Raw genomic sequence first — 24694 nt, forward strand, 5'->3', positions numbered from 1 at the left:
GGTAGTCTGAAAAGGTCTCCTTGGAAATCTGAAATATGTGGATTCGTCCTTAGCCAATGGAAACCTTAGGCATAAGAAACACTAAGAATGGGCCACAAGGGCCAGCCTGGTGGCTTAGCGGCTGGGTGCGCGCGCTCCGCTGCTGGCGGCCCGGGGTCAGATCCCGGGCGCGCGCCGATGTGCTGCTTCTCTGGCCATGCTGGGGCCGCGTCCCACATACAGCAACTGGAAGGATGTGCAGCTATGACAGACAACTATCTACTGGAGCTTTGGGGGAAAAATAAATAAATAAATAAAATTATAAAAAAAAGAAAAAGAATGGGCCACAAAAGTGTTCCTTCCTTTTGTGTATTGGCTCTCTCAGTTCTACTTCTGCTTACTAAATGGACCACTGATATTTACTTTGCTTTAAGATTGTTTGCTATTGTTTTGCAAACATCATTAACAGCATTTGAGGAACTTTGTTTTAAAGAAAAAAGTTTACTTACAGCCCCACTATCCTAGAAACTTACTTTGTTGAGCTTTTCAAGGACACAGGCCAAAGGAAAGGCCTGTCAAAGGACCTTGGCATCAAAGGCAGAGTCCTCTGGAGAAGGGGAAACCGCACAGAAACGACAGGAGAGCAATTGTCATTTCTGAAATGTAATTTACAAGTTGTCATTCTCACAGCGGCCCGGTGGTACTGAAAGGGCATTCACACCATTTGGAAACCACTGTGGCTCTTTGGTTTTTCAGAACAGCTGTCTCAGTGAACTCTCCCCAGGCTCAACTATCTCCTGTCCATTTCCCTTTTTGTCTGTTAAAGCCCCAGCATATGAGGATTTGGCAGCCAGAACAAGGCTGAACGCGACTGACACAGGAAACAGGCCCGTGGCTGGACAGATGCCCAAATGCAGCTGAATGGGGTCACACACCCGTGCTAAGGCAGGGAAACAGCTGTCACTCAAAGCACTGGGCTTAATATCACCAGCTTGCTTGTTTCCTTATTCTAAGTGTCTTAATGGACTTAGGGAGGTAACACTACTGTTGGGACACAGTACAACTCAGTCTTAAGCTTGTAGTTTGAGTGGCGCTTTAGGAAGAGGGAGAAGTGGGAAGTAAACATTTATTTACTGCATCCCACACTGTGCTGGGCACCTTATTTATATATACTATGCTGCAAAGGAGAGTGAGTGATTAAAGATCACTGCCTGGGTGTGAGCCACACTAGCTGTGCGGCCTTGCGCACGTCACTTAACTCTTCATGCCTCATTTTCCTTCCGTAACAATAACGCAATAATAGTACCCACGCCATAGAGTTACTCTGAGGATTAAATTAATTATTATGTGTAAAGCACTTAGAACAGTGCCAGGAACATAGTAAGCACTGTATGCGTCTTTGCCATTATTATCTTTACTAGTTAATTTTAACAGAGCCCTGCTTATCCTTTTATGATGGAAGAAACTGAGGTTCATGGCGATTAAGTCAATTACCGGAGATGGCAGAGCCTGAAACCACACTCAGATTTATCTGACGGCAGTGTTTTCTTCTTAGAACACGATCGGGCCTGCTCAATGCTATCGAATTCCCTCTCCTGCTTGCCAGCTTAGGGTTCAGTTTATTAGACCTTCTTTGTACTGACGAGGGTGAAATCCTATACGACTGAGGCGCTGTCCTTAATCCTCCATTCCTCCCATCCCTGGCGAAAGGCCAGGTCAGCATGAGGAGGGGTCAGTGGGAGGGGAAACTTCCCTCCTACATTCTTCTGTGGGCCTAATCGGCCCTTGTGATGTTGCCTACACTTGCTCTTTCAGAAAGCAGAGGATAACTCTAACTAACTAAAAGAAATACTCTGATGAGCAGGACGCTTATCACACTGCTTGATTTAGGGGAGCAGTTGGCCTCTTAGGGCAGTGCTGTCCAAAAGAAATAAAACATCAGCCATATATGTAATTAAAATTTTTCTAATAACTATATTAAAAAAGTAAAAAACAAAGGCGAAATTAATTTTAATCGTATTTAACCTAATATATCCAAAATGTTACCATTTCAATCTGGAAACAGTATAAAAATTATTGAGATATTTATATACTTTTTTTGTACACAAACCCATTGTGTATTTTACACATACAGCTCTGGAGCTATATACCATGCGATATAGCAGGTACAGTCCGACACAAGAATTTGTGTCCTCCACGGGCCTTTTTCATTTAGCGACTTTATGTGCCTAAAACTGTCCCCGGCTTCCCCTTTCTTCCTCCACGGGCAGATACTCTGATGGTAAAAAATGGCTGAGGCAGTAAAGAAGTCGCTTTTTCCCCCCTAGTCATCCCTGACTAGCGCAGTTTTTGAGGGCAGTTGAGATTTCTTGTGTGGTCACAGAGGGCTTATGCCAATCGGCACGCTTTGTACTTCTCACCATGCGGGGTCAGGCGTGATGATGGGGGGTATTTCAGGTTCTAGAAGGATTGAGGCCTCTCTCGGACCCTGACAAAGTCCTTTCCAGTGTCTTGTGCTCATAGGGACCGTGTGGCCTCCTTTGACGACAGCACCTCCGGAGGGGAGAGCAGCTCGATCTGCCAAGCAGACACTTGGCGGGGCTCAGATTTCCTGGACCGGATGGCGGGCCCGAGCCCGGAGGCCCGCGCGGCGCTGGCCGGGCACAGGATGAGCGGCGGGGCGTGCGCATCCCGGGCATCCGCCCGGGCTCGGCCCGCGGCGCAGCTGCCGCAGATCCGCCGGGGCCGCCGCCTCCTCCGCGGACTGGAAAAGGCAGGAACCTTCCCGCCCCGGCCCCGCGTCCTCCCCCGGCAGGGGCCAGGGGGCGGAGTCGCCCACCTGTCATCCGAGACGCCCCACGTGGGTCGGCCCGGGGGGGGGGGGGTGGGAGTTGAAGGGAGGGAGAAAAGGCAGAGGCGGCGAGGGAGGCAGGAGAGTGGGGAGGAGAGGAGCAGAGGAGAGAGAACTCCCGATAGCCGCGCAGAGAGCTAGCGAAGAGCAGAGGAAGAATAAAGGGGACCCGAGGCATCCAGAGAGGAACAGGTAAGGAGGGGCAGGTGAACCGAAGGAGGGAAGCACCGGGCTAGAGAGAATGGGGAAAGGAAAAGACGGGAGTGAGGAAGGGGCTGCGGATAAGAGACCAGGTAAGACAGAAACGAGCAGAAGGAGAAAGATTTCAGGATGAAGAGGGGCGGGGGAAGACCTGGGGCCGCGGCGCCTTTAAGGTTGCCAAGGCGACGGCTCTGGCCAGAGCGAGGCGCATTGACGTCGGCAGCCGAGCGCTGATTGGCTGCGGCCAGGTCGTTTCCGGTGGAGCCGCGGCGGAGCCGCTATCGCAGAGTGGACCCTGGCTGGGAGGGAATCGCTGGGAGACCTCAGCCAGCTGCAGCCTCGCACCCTCAGCCCCGTGCCCGCCGCCGCCCGTCCCCAGGTGAGTGGGGTGTGTCGAGGGCCCCGGCGCGGCGAGCTTCGCCGCCCCGCCGCCCGTTTGGGGGCGCTGGACCGATCCAAGATGGCGTCACGGGGAGCGACCTGCAGGGGAACGGCCGCACCCCCTGCCCCTCCCCGGCCCCGGCGGGCGCCTCCCCGCAGGCCTCACGACCCGGGCCGCCGGCCCCGAGTCTGCACCTCCGAGGGCCCCCGGGCCGCCGGGGCGTCTGCTCCGGTGCGGGGTTTCCCCGCCGCCCCGCCCCCTACTCCTCTCCGGCGCGCTACCCCCACTCCGCGCCCCCAGGCCCCCGGCCTCTGCGGCCTTCCCGAGCCCTCCGCGGCCATCGCGCCCCCGCCTCCTCCGCCCCCGCGCGCCGCGGCCTCTTCGCTCGCCCTCCCCCCTTTCCTGAAGGACGACAGCTCGATTTTACCGGAATCCGCCATCGTTTCCCGCAGCGTTTGTGGGTGATCTCGAGACCTAGCCGTTCTTGTTTTCCTCTCTGCTGTCTCCTGCTTGTCATGCCTAGCAGTCGCTTTCCCTCTCTTTCCCGAGATTACTGCCCCCCCCCACCCCCCAGGATGATCTTAGGCTGGCTCAAAAATTTCCTTTTGTCGTCTTTCACCTCCCTTCCTTTCCTGATTTTTTTTCTCTGAGGGGTCCTCGCCGCCGCTGTGGTCTTCCGACTAGAGTAGGATGAAGGATCGGCCTCCCGTCTTCTTTTTGTGGCCATGACGGTGGCATAAGTGAAGTGAAGGGCACTTTTCTGTCCTTCCTCTCGAAAATACGCGATACCTGTTAACCCGTCCAGCTCAGTGCAGGTGTGATGCCAGACGACTTAACTACTTGAGAGATTCCCAAGAGATCGGTCTTTTCAGCAGAGCACAGAAAGCTAACACTTCCTTAAGATGACCGCAAGGAAGTGTTCCTGGCTGGTCTGGGGGGCTGCGGTCTGAATCAGCAAGTTTCTCACTGTTTTAAGTATTTCCTCGCGTGTAATCCTTTTCAAACTGAATTTTATCACAACTGAATTTCCAAAAGAAGGAATCTGAGTATTTTCTTATGAGTAGAGACAATGCGGTGGAAGTGTTAAAGTAGTCAAGTAATTTTTGGGCGGAGAAGCTCAATTGTTGGGCTCTTAAAACTAAGTACAAGTACAGAGTTAATCTAGGTATGTTTGATTAAAAATATTAAGACCATGAAATTTCAGTATTTGGTGGTTTATATAGTGACTGCGTTAATCTTGGGACATTTTTGTTAATGTGCTACCTTATTATCAGCGTCATCTTTTTGGTCTTTTTAATACATTATTTCAGACAAAAACCAATTTCATCTCTGAGACCCAATTCTCTCATTTCTATCAGTCAGAGACCTGATTTTTGAATGATTTCTCTGATCAGTTGAATACATGTATTGATATTTCTGAAATATGTCTGAATGTTTTGAAGCACAAAGGATCTGATTTATCATTGTTCTTGAGGGCCTTCAGTGTTATTTGCTATACAGAAAATTCTACTGAAGTGGATTCTGAGTTTATATGATTCACTTGGAAAAGTGGCTGGTATAAATCTGTCCTAAAGTTAATGACCCTTTTTTTTTTTTTTGGAGTGTCTATTTCTGATGTAGCAGCATGATTCTTTTTCCATGCCTCTAATTTATGTGCCTGTCAGGGAGCTACACACTTTCTCATGGTCTGTTAATTAGTCTACTCGTTATTGACCTTTATCATGAAAGTTGTCAAAACAAAATGACTAACAGTGTAGCACTTGAGCTCTTTACTCTGGTATTTCTTTCTCTCTCTTTTTAAATTTATAGTTTTACCTCAGTGGTTTTGTGTACATTATATTTGGAAAAGTCCGATTAGTATTGAATTCAGTTGCAGAGTGGAGGGCACCTGGATTTTATCTTCTCATCTTATTGCTTAGTACAGTAATTAGGAGTTGGAAGGAAAACAGTTTATGACTCTGTTGTTAAATTACTAAACTTTAAATTCCAGGGTAAGGTTAGCTGCTCATTATTATGTATCTGTTTACTTCACATCAAGGTAGTTGGAACCCTGTAAAATTCATTAAATGCAATTTATCTATTGCATCTTCACGTAAGTTTAAAATTTAACGTGTTTTGACATTTTCCTGTCCAAATCTTTTATCGTTTACTTAGCAAGGTTTTTTTGGTCTGTTTTATTTTTTTTCTATTAAGGATCTTCCCTCCTACCAGTGGGTGGTGAGTGTGTTATCATTTAGGGCTGGAATGTAGTAAAAGAGTGTGGAATAAAAGGTTGCTTTTAAAATTCATCTGAGGTTCCTTATGTGTTTTTAAAATTTTTGATTATACTAGTAGTTGGCTAATCAGATCCTCTGCTCCAGTGATTTCTTGGGAGACATTAGAACACTCCCCTGGGGTAGGCGTTACGTATAGGGAATGTCAGATGTTCTTCCTTGTGCTTACTTGCTGTCACTTAGAGCTAACTTGTGTGCCCTTGTAATTCTCTGTCCTGTTTACCATTTACACACTTCCCACGTCACCATGATTTCTTTTGCAGGGGGAGGACTGAATGAAATTCCCTCAAGGGACTGACTCCTCAGCAGCCCGGCTCTGCAGGGGATAGTGGCTCATACTTCCTCCCAGGAGCTGAGGTTATTGCCTCTCCCTGTTGCTGCCTGCAGAGCCTAGATCCTGCAGCAGGAACTAAATGAAACACTTCTTTGGAAGAATGCTATTTCTCTACATGTTTTACTCCCTAGCCCCCACCTCCCTATTTAAAAAAAAAAACCAACTTAGAAAAAAACATCCTTGTGAATCAGTTACTTGATGAATTTGTTAAGTCAAAGGCCAGATTGGCATTTGCTCTTCGTAAATAGTTTGTACAGGCATATGTCTGTTTTTTTCCTTGTAGAGAACCATGGCGTCTGGGAGCACTGCCGCAAGCGAGGAGGAGCGCAGCCTCCGGGAATGTGAGCTCTATGTCCAGAAGCACAACATTCAGGCCCTGCTCAAGGATTCTATTGTGCAGCTGTGCACTGCGAGACCTGAGAGACCCATGGCATTCCTCAGGGAATACTTCGAGAGGCTGGAGAAGGTAAAAATAAATGTGGGGAGATGACGAGATGACCCTGACAATTGTTAAATGTAACGCTGTAGAGTGTCGTTAATAAGGTGTGTCTTTTGGAAGAAAAGAAATTCTGACCAAATAAGAAGTCTAAAATAGAATTTCAAAAAAGAAATGCAGTTAAGGCATTTGTAGTAATTTTTAACTTTGTGATCAGTAGAATTTATCAGAAAACAAATTTCTATGCTAAGTTTGCTTGGCTAACAAAGGGTTTGCAAACAGTTCTTGTAACTGTTTTAATTAATACATGAAACCGACTAAATAAAATAACTGACATACAATTGATCAGAAGTAGTACAGCAGTTGTATGAAATGAGAAATTCTACAATACTTGAAAGCAGATAATATTTTTCTCTTCAACAAAGCAAGTAAGCTTAATAAGCCTCACCCCACCTTTTAAAGCCAGTGTAATGAAACATTTGAGTCTATCTTGTGACTGATAGATCAGAAATTCTGAGTTAGTGAAGTCAAGGTTTTCCTGGAGGATATCTCTCAGATGAATCCACTATGGGCAGAGATATCAAAATTGATGGTTGTCAGAATTTTACTTTATTTACAGTTTTGGTCAGGACTTGTTTCCTCTTGAAAAAAATTTTTTTTTTCAAGTTTTTATTCTTTGTTGTTCATCCTCATTGTGTGTATGTCAGTGTGACCTAAACATATAGTATATGCTTTTCTAAGCAAAATGCTAATTTTGCATCAAGGACAATACTTCAGTTCATTTCCCTCAAGAAATGATGAACGAGAAAGTCTGGATTGTTAAATGTTTTGAGTAGTTTGTTTGATTTGCTTCTGTAAATCAGCGAGATAAATTTACAGGTTTTCTTATGCATATTGAAGTTTTGATCTAGTTCCTAATGATTATCAACCAATAGGAAGATGTTTCTTAGGTATATGATCATTGATTATCTAATTGTGTAATAGAAATATTTGTAATATATCCCATTGGTTTGGACAGTTTCTTAATCAGCATAATTTATTAGTAAAAGAATCTGTTTCTTTACTAAAGCTTTACTAAATCTTTACTAAGATTTAAAAAATGTTTGAGTGGCTCAGTGATCAAGCATTTTCTACTGTTTTCTTGAAAAACTGTTTGTTAAAATTGGTGTTTGGTACCATGATTAGAATAATCAAAAACAACAACAACAAACAACTAACCGCTAACCAGTCCCTATTAATGTAGCCTTGCTGTCTTGGAATTGTGGTAGAAAGTCTGGTTTTCTCTTATTTAAGCAATTTCCAAATAGTTAGTGAAATAGTGTAAAGCCAGGCTGCTGTGGGCGTTCCCTGTTTTGAAATAAAGTGTGTTCCTGGAGATTTGGTTCTGAAATGGGTCGCTGTAAGGTGATCCCTCTTCTCTTTGGACATCAATAGAAACCATCAGGTGAGGGGATGAAGTTGGTGAGACATTAAGTGTGTGTCTTTTTATAGGGAGTGTTGCATGCACAGTGCTGGTTTCAGAGCCTGCACTTACCATAGCGCTGTTTAAGCACTAACCGAGGGGGAAGGCAAGAAATCATTATTAAAGTAGTTTCCTCGCAGATGCGATTTTTAGATTTAATGTGTGTTGGCTTCTTTACCTCTTAATACAAGTCACAGTGTAACACACTTTTTCCAGTAAGTCAAGAGTCATTGTTCACTTACATACATTCCTTTAGCCAGGGTTGATAATAGATACCTGGACTTTCAAGTAACTAGATTTTTAGCTTTTCAACAGGTCATCGTTCTATACATTGGGTGTTAGGTTTATATGTCTGAAAATACACGGTCACATTCTTGTCACCTCCTTCCCTGTGTTAAATAAGGGTCATGTTTCTGGTACCCTCAACTACTCAATAATAAATGTGCCAAAAAACTCTCACAGTTGGTCCATTGAAAGCTTCTGCATTTTACTTCAGACCGTCATCAGGCATTTGAGTCCTTTTCTTTGCATATATTTATTAGAACCTTGAGTCCTTTTCTTTGCATATATTTATTAGAACCTTGCCTGTCTGATAGATCAGAGGAATTTTAATAGCTATGGCCATTGAGTGTCTCCTGTGTGCCAGGTACTATGTGAAGCACTTTACATGTATACATTCTCAGTATCTCAAATGTGTGAGGTAGGTGATGATCACCATTTTACAGAGCTAGAAGGTAAAACTAAGGGAAATTAAGGAACTTGGCTGTGGTCATACAGTGTAGTGGGTTAGCTTTTGTTGCAGCAGCGTACAGCCCCCAAATTTCAGTGGCTTCCTACAAAAGACCTTATTCTTCAGTCATATGAAGCTCTTCTGGGCTCAGCCCATCTGGTCTTCTTGACTCCACATGTCTTGTTCTGGGGCTGAGTGGAAGGAGCAGCCACTGTGTACAGCATGCTGTTCTCAAGGCAGAGAGGGATCAGAAGCTCAAGGGGGGCAGAGCCAAACCCTTCAAACGGACGTGCTATGGCATGTCCTCTTACATTCCATGGCCAAAGCAAGTCATATGGCCAAGCCCCAAGTCAGTGGGATGGGAGGTTTATTACTTCACCTAGAGGGAAGAATGGAATGACAAGGGCAGGGAGGGAACAAATAATTGTTGAAAATATATTAAGTAGGTGGTGGGGACAGAATCTGAAATTTAAACTCTAGAACATAATACTATTAACCAGTAAGTAGACTGGGAGGGTTTTTTGTTTTGTTTTGTTTTTGTTTTAATAAGTGAGAGAACTGAAGAGGGAGGAGACTGACAGCAGAATGACAACAGCAAGAAAAAGGATAAAAAAAAGTATCATAATACATATTAGAAATCGATGATCTCAATAATGGCTCTGAGTTGTTAAGATTAGGTTATATCTGATTGCTGTTAAAGACCAGAATCCATGAAACTGTTAAAATTGAAATGCTTTTGGTACTTCAAAATTATCATAAAAATTCAGTTAGATAGAATACAGTTCTAAATGAGATGTTATTTGTGATTTTTTTTTCTTTTGTGAGGAAGATCAGCCCTGAGCTAACATCCGTTGCCAGTCCTCCTCTTTTTTGCTGAGGAAGACTGGCCCTAGGCTAACACCGCTAGGCCACCGGCCGGCCCCTGATTTTTTTTTTTTTTTTTTTTGAGCAAGATTGGCCCTGAGCTAACATCTGTGGCCAGTCTTCTCCTTTTTTCCTTTTTTCTCCCCAAAGCCCCAGCAGATAGTTGTATTTCCTAGTTGTAGATCTTTCTAGTTTCTCTATGTGGGACGCTGCCTCAGCATGGCTTGATGAGTGGTGCCATGCCCAGGATCCAAACTGGCAAACCCCGGGCCGCCGAAGCCGAGTGTATGAACTTAACCGCTACGCCACTGGGCTGGCCCCTATTTGTGAAGTTTTTGTGAAAGCCAGTGACAAATTTTGGGGGTAGAATTTGTGTTTTCATTTATAGTCTTCAGTTTTAAAATTCTGTGTTAATATGGAATGGGAAAACCTTACTGATTATTGGAATTACCAGAATGAAAATGAAGTGGGTTTTGTAAAATATATATATATATTTTTTAACTTGGTTACATATTTGCACATGCTTCAAAATTCTGCAGGTATAAAAGGGCATAACAATAAAGTTTTTTTCCCCACTCCATTGTCTTCCTTGAATGCAGCCAGTGTTCTGTAGCTAATGTATGGACATTTACAGACAAATTCATATATAAAAGAGCTTCCTGTTCTTTTCCAGCATGTACATGACATTCCATTGGTATGCTATAATTTATTTAATCACCCCACAGATGATCATTTTGGTTGTTTCCAGTGTTTTAGTATTAAAAACAATGATGTCATGAATAACTTTGTATATATGTTATTTCACCTCTACGCATATCTTAGAATAAATTCCTGGAAGTAGAATTACTGGATTATTCAGTCAAGAAGTAAATGCGTTTGTAATTAAATATACAAATATATTAAAGTTATTTTTGTTATATGTTTTTCTTATTGTGTTTTTTTCTTAGTTGAAAATTAGAAAATCCAGAGAAATGAGAAAAATAAAGCCAACTCCACTCTTCAAAAAAGAAAAAAAATGAGGCATGATTCTACTAATAGAAATAACACTATTAATACCTTGATCGTTATTGTTCTGGACTTTTCTTGCTGCATATATATAGTTCTTTTATTTGTCTTGATGCCAAAAGCAGGGCTGAGTACCATGCAGGAGAAAAAGTTGGCATCTCTTTAATTTCTTTTTCATCAGAAAATTTTCTGAATCAGTAAATGCTAAAAGTTCATTTAGAATTTGAAAGATGGTTTAGAAAAATAATGGAGAATGAATCAAATGAATGAGAAAGAAGTAGATAACATTCTTGTTTTTTTCATTCTTATTTTACTTTGGGCATAACAACTCATTCTTTACTGCAAACCTGAGAGGAATTTCCTTTTAAGGCCCTAGACCTGAAAAATAAGAATGTTAAATTGTTCATCTCAGTTTTCATATGAATTGGTTTATTAAGAAGTTTTTAAAAGCAGGTAAACTATTTTTTGTTTTAAGTTGAAGTGTAAACCCTGATGATAAAGAATGCTTCTAGCTCTGCTGGGAGAAGTATTGTTAGCTCTGATCTTATTTAAATTCTTGGTTACTGTCACATCATTTCATTATTTATTTATGTCTGAGAACAGGCTCAGGACTCTCTCCTATTGGTGTTTATATTCCTCTTGCCTAGTGTAGACTTGGCGTGGCAGACCCAGAGAATACTTACCAGATTAATGAAATAACCCAGTAATCTGGACATTCTTGTAGCTCTTGGCTGTGCCTGAGTGGTTATTCCTAAATAACATTCTTTTTTAGAGGTGGAGAGTCTCATGCTATCTGTAGCAGCATACAAAATAATCTAATTCCTCAGGATTTTATTTTGCAGTTTATTATTGTGTACGCTATAAATCATTGTTGTCCGTATATTATTATAATGAGTATCTGATTTTTCACTTGCGTGTTATGTGTCCTTGTACTAATGGCTTTTGTTTGTTAATAAGTATAGCATCTGTTATCGTCTGAGAAACGGTATAGTCCTTCAGAGTATTTCTTTTCAAATTTGGCTCTCCATTTTTTCCCATTTGGAATTGGCCTTTTCCCCTAAACTTTCACATTGGTAGTAAAGGAAGAGATTTGAAGTGACTGAGATGGGCTGTCATTGAACTCTGAGAACACCAACTTTACATGCTAAAGGAGCTCATTTTATAAACCTATAATGTTTTTCAGGAGGAGGCGAAACAGATTCAGAATCTGCAGAAAGCAAGCGCCCGTGCAGACTCAAGGGAGGATGAAATCTCTCCTCCTCCACCTAACCCAGTGGTTAAGGGCCGCAGGCGACGAGGTGCTATCAGTGCTGAAGTCTACACGGAGGAGGATGCCGCGTCTTACGTTAGAAAGGTAGTTTTGATACCTAAACATCGGAGGAATGTTTTTGGGACTCACGAGGTAGTCATCTCCTCTTCTTGGATGAGTGTGTACACTGTTTTGAATAGTAGTAACGCACAAACAGGATGGCTTGGACTCCATCCTGTACAGTTCTTGGGTACTGGGGAGTGGATTTCTGTAGTAACGTGCCGTCAGAGGAAATAACTAATAATGGGTATAAAACAGTGCATAATTGCATTTTGGGGGTGTTCTTTTCCATGTTGTTGTTTTGCAGTAGAAGAAGCAGGCAGTACTCCTTTTTCTCTTGAATCATAGTGTCAGTTTTTTGACATCCTATAATTCATGTTGTGGCTTTTAACCTTTTACCCTATAAGCTTCATTCATCCTACTTGGGTCTTCCTTAGAACCAGCCTGCCCTTTCGAGTTATGCTATTAGCCTGAAGAAGGGAAGTGAATAGTCCTGGCAAAGGGCTTGTGAAACTGATAGTACACGATCACAGTTTAAAAACTGTCATAAAATGCTTAGTTTTGCCTCAGAATAATGACCTTGGTCAAGGTATTTTTGGTTTGCTTCTTTAGTTGTTGACAAGGAACCAACCAGCAGCCTGTAAATACAGGCCTGGTTGTAGGCAAAAGGGATTAATTAGTCAATATTTGTTGAGTTCTTTGTAGATCAAAGATAGTAAAAGCATGTTGTGTTGAAAATAATTAACTCAGAGCAGTTTTGCTTAAATACCGTAATATAACAACTTTTAATTGAAATGCAGGTTGCCAACATGAAGTGTTTTTGGTTTATGGATTGTCATTTGATCTTCTGTACTTTTCCAGGTTATACCAAAAGATTATAAGACGATGGCTGCTTTAGCCAAAGCCATTGAAAAGAATGTGCTGTTTTCGCATCTTGATGATAATGAGAGGAGGTAGGTACAGGTGCTTTGTTACACTAATTTTTCTCTGTGGTTCCGGTCTAGTCTCATCATTGTTGCAAGTTGTAAGGCTCTTAATAATCATTCACCTGATGATGATCTGGGCTGAAAATCTGGGAACTCTAATTCCAAGGTTAATGTTTGAAATCCACAGAAGAGGCTCATGAAATGTAACACGAGGCCTTTTCTCCTTTGCAGTGATATTTTTGATGCCATGTTCCCAGTTTCCTTTATTGCTGGAGAGACTGTCATTCAGCAAGGTAAGGAAGGGCTGCTGCTTTTATGGCATGCAGTGTTATTATGGGAGAGGGAAACTGTAGGATTTTTTTTTTTATTGAAGTTTGTTTTCTTCTTTCAGCCTACCATTTTGCTTCTGTTATATTGTTGGATTTTCCTTTTTTTTTTTTTTAAATTAAAATCCTTGGAGCTAAAAGATACACTTTTGCTAAGGGACTAATACTTCCCTAGCGTCAATACAATTTTGTTTATGGTAACTGTTAAAGGAAATTCCTGCGTTTTTATTTTGAATGCTGTATGTAATTTCCTAACCCTATATATTTCATATATCCTTTATATTGATTATTAACCACTTACAAAGTAAAGTAGGAAATAAGCAAATCACTTACATTCTTCATTGTATAGCCCATCTATTTATAAGGTTCTATGCCTTCTGCTGATTCTTACCTTTTTGCCCACATAGACTAACATGGATCCGATCTTTTGGTTAGCTCCTCTTTTTTCCTTATTTACTCTTGATGTTTTCATGATCCATATATTTTCTGGTTTAGTGACAATCTGATACTTTGTTACTATTTGAGTTGTTTCTTGTTTGGTGGTGGTTATAGATGATGTAGCAGTTAGTATCTTGTACACACGTGGCTCTTTTTTATTTTAAGTTATTTTTCAGAGGTATTCTTCACCATGAGATGACTAAAAAATTGATCAATTTTATGACTTGCAAAATATATTGCTGGATTTTTTTTTTCTGAAAGGTCGTGTTAATTTATAACACATTCTTTTCTCTCACAGCACCTCTATAAAAGTTTATTTTACATTAATTTGATAGTTTTGATTTGTTTATTAATATACTTCTAACTTTTTTTACTCTCCTCTCTTTTAGGTGATGAAGGGGATAACTTCTATGTGATTGATCAAGGAGAGATGGATGTAAGATTTAATAATAGCAAAAATATGTTGATAATCTGAAAAGTCAATGTATTGATATTTATTGCTTCTAAGAGTTTCTGAAGGGCTGTTACAGCCCTTGTATGTCAAATTCCATCAACACCTTTTGCTAAATATTTTAATGACACAGAGAAACTTTTTAAAGGTAATTTCTTCAGCTAGACATGCAGTTCAAAACTTTTGCTGGAGTAGTGATTAAGGTGTGCATGCATGCTGTGGAGTAAACCAAATGTAAGGAAGAGTCTAGACCCAGCCATTAGCTATGAGATTTGGTACAGGTTTCTTGATTCTGTGAGTCTTGTTTACAGTTGAAATTAGGATAATAATAGCATTGCTCTCATAGGATTATTAGAAAATTCAGTGCCTTGTGGAGGTAGAATACTTAGCACAGTGCTCTGTAAATGTATATGGTTGTTACTAATTCTTAGTTCACCTTTTTTGCCCTGATCATCCCTACAGAGTATCTTTTTCTTATCAGATTAAACCAGGTAAATCACAGATACTCTGAACTTATTTAACTCATTGTCAGAAGTCACCTATTTTGCTGTGTACTGAAAACATAATCTTTTTTTTAAAACAAAGTTCAGGATTCTGACTCTTTAAAAAGATTTGAGGGTTTTTAATACTTATATATTGTGTATGTAGAAAAAACCAATTCTTTGATGTCGCTTGTATTTTAGGTCTATGTCAACAATGAATGGGCAACTAGTGTTGGGGAAGGAGGAAGCTTTGGAGAACTTGCTTTGATTTATGGAACACCTAGAGCAGCCACTGTCAAAGCAAAGACAAATGTGAAATTGTGGGGTATCGACCGAGACAGCTATAGAAGAATCCTTATGGTAAGACGCCATGGTTTTTGGAGTGTGATTTGGAATTCCAGTCTATGAAACTAATGTTTGAATAATATCACCAAGTTAAAATGACAATATTCCTTATGTTTAATGATTAAAAGCTTTGCTTTAAGCCCAATGTAGCACTTTTTATTATACCATTTGAGACAGTGATCTTTTAGAATAAAGGTTTGGCCAGAAATAACATGGGAAACAAATGTGGTATGTATGTTGTGGTCAGCTCGTGTTTGGCAAGCTCTCCATTTGCTCATAGGCACGTCTTCACTTACCTAATTGTTACACATCACAAATAGCCTGATAGGTGCTGCTTCTAAGTGCGTATTTAAGGCCATTCAGAAGTAATCAGCTTCCCTAAACTCAAAGTGGGTTATTAGTAATGCAAATGTCATGTCCCCTCTCACTAAACGAATAAACAAAATAATAACACCTTTGGAATATTCTGCTGATGTAATCAGACTTTTTGAGAACTTTGTGACAAATTTATAGAATAGCTTTGAGATGTTTAAGTTCCAGCTAATGGCATTAGTCATCTTGAATGATTTTCTTAAATTTGTGCAGTGCCTATCTGATGATTTGATAATATGCAGTCGGATGTACTTTAAAGATTTTCTGTATTTTGGGGGGTGTGTGTGTGTGTGTGCATGTATGTATATAAATATTTATAAGTATATAAATATATAAATTGCCCAGGCAATCTACTTTGTAAGGAATTTTTGTTATAGAGGACTGTGTGTTTCTCCCTGTCTTTCCCCTGGATGTATGTAATGAACTTTGCAGATAAGATAACTTGGTTAAGTTTGGGGCTGTGGCACTGTTTTTTGTTTTTGTTTTTGGGTCTATAAGTAGTAGCAGTTTACTTCCTTACTTCTGTGGAGGATTGGGGTGGTGGGGCAGGACCCTTCAGCTGGAAATATATTCAGCTATAGTCACATATATTAACTGGGTTTTTTTCTTTTTGAGAACTGATCATTTGCTTATTTGGCATTTCACTAATTAGTGGTGCTAGGAACCTTCTTTGGCCGTAGACCTTGTGTTCCTTTTAGGAGCAAGTTACTAAGAGTGTTTTATTGAGCTGAACAGAGGGGCTTACCGTGTTCAAATGAAGAAAAATAATCAAGTATTAAGCAGCAGTAGCACCAGCAAACTTTGACTTTTCTGTTGTCTTTTTTTTTAAGTTAGTTGAAACTTAATATTTATTATTCCACAACATTATGTGAAATTACACATCTTTGAGATATGACGCTTGTTACTTTTTTCATTTATAGGGAAGCACACTGAGAAAGCGGAAGATGTATGAGGAGTTTCTTAGTAAAGTGTCCATTTTGGGTGAGTTTTGGAAGATTGCATGGAGAATTGTTACAGTGTTAGTGATACTTAAGGAGAACCTGTTGTATTTCATAAAAACTGCTCTAGTTATCAACTCATTGTTCTTTTGTTAATAGTAATGAAAAACACATGGAGTTTTTATTTGACAGAGTTGAAGTTTGACTAAGTTAGAAGTAATTTTCAAGTGTGTTGAATTTGCCTAGTGTATGACAGACCTCTTAAGTAGAAATGATTGGACTTGGGAAAAGCTTTCTGGAATCATGTGCTGCTCATTCCTTCTGGAGAGACAGAAAGGCCAAAAGTGTCCTCCTTCTGACTGGACAGTCAGTTATTCCCCCTGTGACTTCTGTCTTTGTTGCTCCATTGGTGAGTTTATTAGTTCAGGAAAGTGAATATTTCCAACAGTGCATGTCCTCTGTAGAAAGATTAGGTGTCATGTGCTGACTTCCTTTGAAAAAATGCCAGAAGTTGGTTGGAATTTAGAACAAAGCAGATTAAGTGGAGATATTTCTATGTATTTTATTATGTGGATCTAGAGACATTGTTACAACCTGTTCTTCGTTGGGAGGGGAAATGGCAATTTTTGTAAGATAATAGTCTTCTGCCATTGTTTTGTTATAGTGAATTGACTCTTTCGCCTTTATTTGTCCTTTCTCTAAAATGGTTACATTTGGTTAGCATCTTGGGTACTAATGTGGCCTTTGGGAACAAAGTTATTTTCTAATTCTTCTTCTGGGTTTCATAAATAAATTCAACTGAGGATTTAAATAGATAAGTTATTTCTGTGAACCCCTGGAATAATATGGATGGTGACACTATTACTTTATTTTCTGTAATTGTAGGTTTGATGTGCATTGATGACAGTCTTTAGGAATACTTAACAATTGCATTTTTTTATTCCTTTACCATTGGGTACAGTTGGTATAAATTAACCTTGTCACTGGGCTACTGAAATGAGGATCTAAAGATTATCTGTAAGTAATAGGAGGATCTAGCTGGTCTTCCTCAGCAAAAAGAGGAGGATTGGCATGGATGTTAGCTCAGGGCTGATCTTCCTCACAAAAAAAAAAAAAATCTTAAAAAAAAGTAGTAAGAGGATCTTGCTGAGACTAGAGATAATTGAAGACAGGTGCCATGTTTAATCTGAGACACTACTCAAGTATTGAATGGGCATGGCTATTTGGTTGACCGTCTTGATACTTTTTTTTGTTTTGACATTTTTAGCAACACCAAATAATGTAGAGAAATTCTTGTGATTCTTGTCTTTCAGAATCTCTGGACAAGTGGGAACGTCTCACGGTAGCTGATGCGTTGGAACCGGTCCAGTTTGAAGATGGGCAGAAGATTGTGGTGCAGGGAGAACCAGGAGATGAGTTCTTCATTATTTTAGAGGTAAAGAACCCGGCATTTGATACTTTAAAAAAAGTTGTACATCGTGAGAGAGAGAAAGGGGGTAATTCTGATTTGTAGCTTTAGTTTTTAAGACTACCTGACAGTTTTATTTAAAACTTATATTTCACTTTGAAATGCTGTTATTTGGTGTTCTGCCAGGCCACCACATTTTAAATGAGTTTGAGTCAGAATTCTGGAAGGGCTATTCATGAAGTAAAAGCCAAATTCTGACCTACTCAAATTAATTACAAGTTAATCCTCATCATGCAAGCCAGACAAAACTCAACCATTTAGCATAACAAACTATTATAGTTCTGCACCATCCTTGTTAAAATCATGTTTTAGGCTATTTGGCAAACAGAATCAAAGGTAATTATTTGAATTCTAAAAGTTGCTGTGTTTTATATCTTCGCAGTCCATGGATGTGTATAGCAGATACTCTTATCTGCCGTGCAGACCCAAATAGCAGATTTTCTACGAGTGAGGCTCAGTAGATGCTAATAGGTTTTATTTAACCCAGGGGTCATGGGACTCTTTCTGTCAAGGGCCAGGTGGTAAGTAATTTAGGCTTTATGAGCCATAGAGTTTCTGTGGTGAAGACTCAATTGTGTTGTCATAGGCAATATGTAAATGATGTGTTGTTCCTATAATTTTATTTACAAAAACAGGCACTGAGCTTGGATTTGGCCCTCCGGCTAACGGTTGCTAAGCTGAGTCTGAACCCTTTAAGTACCTTAGCTTGAAGAGAAGAACCCCCTAACGGGCTGCTGGGTAAATAGAATCGAAGCTCAAGTAGTGACTCTTCTCAGTCGCCTTTTATCATATGAATACAGGGGATTTGAAATAACCACTGAATACTTTTTTTTTTTTGCAAAGTAGCTAAAATTGCATAGGATATTCAAAATGCCACTCCTGGATTTGAAAGTATTTATTTGTTTTGTTTTTTGGTGATTTTATTATAGGGTTCCGCTGCTGTGCTACAGCGTCGGTCAGAAAATGAAGAGTTTGTTGAAGTGGGAAGATTGGGGCCTTCTGATTATTTTGGTATGTGTATTTTCTCACAATAAATGCATAGTTTGTCATCTCTCAGTAAGATAGTGTAGTCTTTTGTAGTTTTGTCTTTTCTTCTGAATTTTATTTTTTAATTGACATCTTTTTTGGATCTTAGAGAAATAGTGTGAGATTTTGACCTTTACTCAGTTAATAATTAAGTTATTGGTTGTCTCATATCTATCAGTTGGTATTTTTTTTCGAAGTGCAGATGTGGTTGGCCTGCACTGTTATTAAGAAGAATAAATCTTTGCTTTCTTTTTTTTCTCAGGAGCGTGCCTCCAAGACAGTGTTTCCAGCAGAGTTAGCCTACTCTTACCCTTCTCCTTTCCCTTCTCCAGGTGAAATTGCACTACTGATGAATCGTCCTCGTGCTGCCACGGTGGTCGCTCGTGGCCCTTTGAAGTGTGTTAAGCTGGACCGACCTAGATTTGAACGTGTTCTTGGCCCGTGCTCAGATATCCTCAAACGAAACATCCAGCAGTACAACAGTTTCGTGTCACTGTCTGTCTAAAGTCTGCCTCCTGTACCTCCCTTTTCTCCTCTCCCCAATCCGTGCTTCACTCACGCAGACTGCTTTATTTTCTCTATTTGCAGCGCCACGTGGCCACTGGCATCGCAGCTTCTTGTCTGTGTTTATATTAAAAGTTGCTTTTATTGCACCGTTTTTAGTTTGGAGCATTAACTAAATGCTCATACACGGTTAAATAAATAGAAAGAGTTCTCTGGAGACTTTGCTGTTACTGCTTCTCTTTGTGCAGTGTTAGTGTTCAGCCTGGGCCGTGCGTGCCATGCTTTTTGGTGAGGGCAGATCCCTGCACCAAACGAATTACCATAGAGTAATGATGTAACAGTGCAAGATTTTTCTTAAGTGACATAATTTTTCAGTTATCATAAGCATATTTTAGACTGTGGCCATATGTGCTGTATTTCTTTGTAGAATAAATGATTTCTCATTAAGCTCTAAGGATTAGAAAAAATGGATATAGCAAAATCTTAGTATAGTAGAAAGACATCTGCCTGTATTTAAACTAGTTAAAGGGTGGAAAAATGCCCATTTTTGCTAATTATCAGATGGATGTGATCTGTTCAGTTTTTTTTTCTTTTTAACCAGAATTTTTGTTTGTCAAGCTGATTTGCCTGGTTTTGTTTATATCACATTGTTGATGTTTCCCCTCCAGTTCTGAAATTGTTTAGGTATGGTTGTCTACACCTGCCTTTTGAGTTTGAAACCAAATCATAGGCTGCAAATATTGGGTTATGATTGAACTACATCTGCCTCAGCTCACAGATTCTGATTAGACCTTTATTTATCCAGCTAGTGCCAAATATTGATCATAGATGCTGAATTGAGAATGAGAATTTGAGGTCTACACTCTTGGTTGTTAACTTAGAGCTTTTGGTTAATGTATATCCTTCAGTTGACTCTGGGATAATCTCTTGTGCTCATTGAATACTGATGCAGGAGATTGGATGTGCTGGGGATAGATAGAATAGATGGAACAAATGTCATAATGGAAAAATGGAGGTGATCTTGCTAGAGGGAGAAATGCCAGGTGGACAAAGTTCAGTGTTGGGAACTTTGTCCCACTAAATTCATTAGGGCATGAGATTTGAGAAGTTTTTTTTAGTTTGGTTTCACTTTTTTCCCTCCTTTTTACATCAGCTAGAATTTCTGGTGGGTTGGAGGTAGGGTAGGGTGTGTCTGTGTTGTTTCAAATTGGTCTAAAAGGCCATCCTGCTGAAAAGTTCTGCTTTCCTATCTAGCAGTTATTTCTCTGGCATACTTTTTTGTTTTTTTAAAGTAAACTTGTGTTTTGAGTCTTAACTGTATTTCAGTATTTTCCAGCCTTATCAACCTTATGTGTTACATTTTTCCATGTGCACCAATGATACCCCACAGGTTATTTTTACTATTATTTTTTTAAACAAAATTTCACAGTTCCATAATGTGGGCACTTTTATTTTCATTGTGATTTATATATATAAATGTAGGGTTATATTTGGGAGTGACTGCAAGCATTTTTCCATCTGTGTGCAACTGGCTCTGATTATTAATCCCCTCTCCTACCCTTTCCCAGGCAATTGAATTGGTCATGGTAGGTTTTCTTTTCATAGATATGAACAGTTTTTAGGTTGTTACTAAGTTTGAAGTATAAATCTGGGAAAGAGGTTTTATTTACATTTTAGTGTGGGATAAAAAGCCACCTTATTACAAATTTTTTATTTTTCAAAATCTGTATTAGATGAGGATTTTCTGCTCTGTATTTTATGTTTAGCTGCCTTTTTATATTTAAAAAATTAAAAATAAAAATTATGTTCTTATTAGCTTAAAGCTTGATTTGATCTTTGTTTAAATGCCAAACTGTACTTAAGTGAATTATTTAGAATGCCGTAAATTTGCACAGTTTCATATATGTATATAATCATTTTCATGTATATTTAGATACGTATAATACTTTCTAAGTGTTGCTCTTAAATCATTTGGCTTGCTGTTTACTCCCTTTTGTGGTTTTTAATCTAAGAAATTTTAAGTCTAAATTTCAAAATTATCACATTTAAAGCTTTATCTTTGTGCAATCTGAGTATATGTGAGAAATCACAATTGGCATAATTTGTCACAGTTGATATCCAGGGCTTTAGAAGTCATTATTTCTGGGCTTGGTAAGTGAGTTTTTGAGATCTACTGCTCTAGAAAGTATAGATGGCCAAAGGACCATTTTGTATTGTTTCTTGGTTACTAGTCTCATTATACTGTGTGTGCTAATATACTCTCTTCTTTTTATTATAGATTGTCTTAACGGTAGGTCAAGTAATAAAAAAGGATTAAATAATTTAAATTCTTAAATGAATCAGTTTTTCTTCCCTTTCTCCTTTCCTTCTCTCCTCCTTCTCCCTCTCCCTCAGAATCTCATAATTTGGTGGGTGAAAATGAAAATCGAAAGCAAATTATGGGATCAGTGTTTTGCAAGAGTAATATGTTTGTTTTCAATGTTTTCCAAGTTAGTTTGTCAAAGAGTGAATCTAAAAACCTTGCTTAAAGGGTAATTGAGATGTAGCAGATCTGTTTACCAAGTAATGGAAGGAAAAGTTTAAATCAAAAGGCAAAGATTTCCTTTTTATTGAAGACAAAACTGGTTCTCTGGCCTTGGAACTTTCCCAGACTTAATGGAGAAACATCATTTCTGGGTCAGCATACTCTTTGGGTTGAGTTTAATATATGTATTTAGATATTTAGGTATGCTTTTATGTTTTGAATATATAAAGTCTTATTTCTGATGTTTATTCCTCATATCTGAGCAGTGAGATAATTAAGTTGTATTCATTAGTATATTGGTATTAATTTCTTTACATCCAGTGAAGTTGGAGATATGTTGTATTCTAGAACATTCTTTAATTTATGCTGCTTTGTAACACCTGCATCTGTCCACTTTCAGTAATCTTTTCCCTCAGCCCACTGGAGTTGGAACCTTTAGAGTCACAACAGAATATAACTAAAGAAAAATTTCTTTTTCTTTGCCCAGTTGACTGTACTGCTTATAGTTATTTAATTCTCCCTCTAAATCATTGGCTCATATTGAATCATTTTTTTGTTTTTTAATGACTTAAGTAGTGACATTTTAAACTTGAAGTAGCATGATGTCAGTTTTCTTAATGCTGCTTTATCTCCAACCACAAATTAATAGCTGAACCTTGTTTTTCTTTTTTTAGGCCCTGGCAGTGTATTTCTAGGTGAGCTAAAACAATATTGAGAAGCAATGACTAGATCACCCTTTACTATGTCCCCCAAAGTATCTATCATGATAGCTCTCAATAAAGGCTGTAGATAGGAGAATTTAAAAGGGGGGAATCTTAAATCTCTCCCTTCTTACCCTGTGGAACTTCTACATAGAAATCAGTATTGTTGTGTACACATGAAGTTAAAATTGTTTATTGACACAAGTTCAGAGCTGTGACTTTAGTAGCTTTGTGATTTTAAAAGTCACCACTAGATGGAGAGCTTTTTTATCATTGTTAATTTCAAAACGAGTTACTGTTAATTTCAAAATGAGGTACAGTTGATCCTCATTGTTCACGGATGCTGTATTTGTCAATTTTGCGAATTTTGTAACCCCAAAATCAATACTTGCAGCGCTTCTACAAACATTCTGTGACATGAGTGGAGTGGCAAAGAATTTGAGTCTCCCATCACACATGTGCCCAGCTGAGTTCAAATAAGGTGACGCTCTGCCTTGTTTTGGCTCTCATACTATAATCAAATGTCCTTTTCATGGTCTCTTTAGTGCCGCTTTTTTTGCATTTTTGTGCTTTCTGTTGGTGATTTCACTGTTTAAAATGGCCCCCAAATGTAGTGCTGAAGTGCTGGCTAGCATTCCTTATGTGCCTTATGGGGAAAATAAGTGTATCTAATCAGCTTCTTTCAGGCATGAGTTACAGTGCTGTTGGCCAGAAGTTCAATGTCATTGAATTAACAAATATATGTTAAATAAGGCGTCTTTAACACACCTTTATACATAAAACAAGATTATGTATTAATTGGTTGACAAAAATGTTGTAACCACAGGCTCACAGGAACCTAACTCTGTGTTTCCTCTAGGAACAAATGGTTCAGTATCTGCTAATTCAGTGTCTGTGGTGACTTTAGAGACTATAAAACTATCACGAATCATGAATAAGAGAATCACCTGTATTTTTTACAGTGTTCAACTCATATTGTCCTACTCACCTTTGGGAAAGATAAAATGAATTCCTCCAAACTCTTCACCAACTTGTGTACCATACAGTTCCCTTTCATTTTTTGGTTTGCTTTCTGTAGTAACATGGAAAATTCTTACATGGAAACAGGAGAATTTTTATGTCATGGGAAGCTGACAATGGCCCAAAATGAACGTCTTGGAAGAAACTGATAGTTCCAAGAATGGAATCTTTTGTTTTCTGGTATGCGTCATAAATGATAGAGTCTATTAGTGAAAAATCAATGGAATGTTTAAGTGAATAATTCGTTATCTAGTTACCCCACATATTGTGGTCAAACTCAATTCTGTTACTCTCAGTTTGTAAAGTACACCAACATTTTTATTAGTAGGCCATTTGAAAACCAGTGTATTGTCATGGAAATGGCTGGGTTTAAGATGGAGCTGTAACTTGCCTTCCTGAGACTCTGCAATTTGCAAGTCCCAGACTAATTTGTGCTATTCTTTGAATGCTTTGCTTGAATATTTTTCTCCCATTCCTCTGCGTGTAATTACCGGGTCCCTCCTCCAAAGGGAAATACTGGCCTGAAGGAGGAGAATCAGTTCATGACGTGGGAAGAAGCCCTGAGCTGTGGTAGTCATTTCCTAACAGAAGTCTCTGTTATTAAGGTTCCTCTTTAAAAGAGTTTTTTTTTTTTTTTCTTCCCCTGAGAAAGATTGGCCCTGAGCTAACATCCGTTGCCAATCTTCCTCTTTTTGTATGAGCTGCTGCCACAGCATGGCCACTGATGGGTGAGTGGTAGTAGATCTGTGCCTGGGAACCAAACCTGGGTCGCTGAAGTGGAGCATGCTGAACTTAACCACCAGGCCACCAGCGCTGGCCCTGGGATTTGTTTGTTTGTTTGTTTTTGTTTTGTTTATTTGTGAGGGAGAGCAGCCCTGTGCTAACATCTGCGAATCCTCTGTTTTTTTTTTTTTTTTTAAGCAAACAAATATAAAAAAAATAAATTGGGTGGGATACTGTTGAGTTTTTGTATTACTATGGAAAGAACACTTTGCAGTAGGTTTAAGTCATTCAGTTGGGTGATTGTAGTTAATCTCTCTGAGCCTTAGTTTTCTGTGTACATTGGAAGTAGGGGAGTTTATCCATGTGTTCAGGAGGATTGGAACCCTGTGTGTGGATTCTCGCACATGGTAAGAGCTCATTGAATGAAGGGATGTTACTATCATGGAAACATAAGGTTCAGGGGCAGTGTCACAGTCATGTGGGGTACCAGGGTGCGTCAGAAATACCCTTGTTGTTTGTCCTATCGAGGCTGTCTTCGGACACAGTGCAGAAGTCTTGGGTGACATCTCTAGTTCTTGACCTTGTACCCTCCTTAGTGAAAACTTTCTACTGCCCTCGGGCCTT

The 24694-nt window shown here is 39.5% G+C and overlaps 1 protein-coding gene across 3 annotated transcripts; it reads left to right on the forward strand.

Annotated features, from left to right (window-relative positions):
- The first annotated feature begins 2943 nt into the window (after positions 1-2943).
- On the forward strand, positions 2944-20924 carry PRKAR1A (protein kinase cAMP-dependent type I regulatory subunit alpha). Of its 3 annotated transcripts, none has more exons than XM_058561440.1 (11): positions 2944-3022; positions 6304-6486; positions 11701-11871; positions 12688-12779; positions 12984-13045; positions 13906-13952; positions 14651-14809; positions 16087-16147; positions 17418-17539; positions 18502-18583; positions 18931-20924. In XM_058561440.1, exons 2-11 carry the CDS (start codon positions 6310-6312, stop codon positions 19101-19103), a joined length of 1146 nt encoding a protein of 381 aa, XP_058417423.1. In that variant the 5' UTR covers positions 2944-3022; positions 6304-6309; the 3' UTR covers positions 19104-20924. The 3 variants fall into 3 exon arrangements, with proteins under 3 accessions (XP_058417423.1, XP_058417422.1, XP_058417424.1); XM_058561439.1 differs by lacking the exon at positions 2944-3022 and adding an exon at positions 3302-3410; XM_058561441.1 differs by lacking the exon at positions 2944-3022 and adding an exon at positions 3852-3870.
- The last annotated feature ends 3770 nt before the right edge of the window (positions 20925-24694 follow it).

The sequence above is a fragment of the Diceros bicornis genome, chromosome 18, assembly GCF_020826845.1.
Source record: "Diceros bicornis minor isolate mBicDic1 chromosome 18, mDicBic1.mat.cur, whole genome shotgun sequence".
Taxonomy (NCBI): Eukaryota; Metazoa; Chordata; class Mammalia; order Perissodactyla; family Rhinocerotidae; genus Diceros; species Diceros bicornis.

Excerpts from the sequence above, each read along its gene's own strand:
- PRKAR1A (XM_058561440.1), top strand. The coding sequence starts at position 6,310 with ATGGCGTCTGGGAGCACTGCCGCAAGCGAGGAGGAGCGCAGCCTCCGG. Across the intron at positions 13,953-14,650 it reads TTGATCAAGGAGAGATGGAT|GTCTATGTCAACAATGAATG; the intron begins GTAAGATTTAAT and ends CTTGTATTTTAG. Across the intron at positions 18,584-18,930 it reads GGGGCCTTCTGATTATTTTG|GTGAAATTGCACTACTGATG; the intron begins GTATGTGTATTT and ends TCCCTTCTCCAG.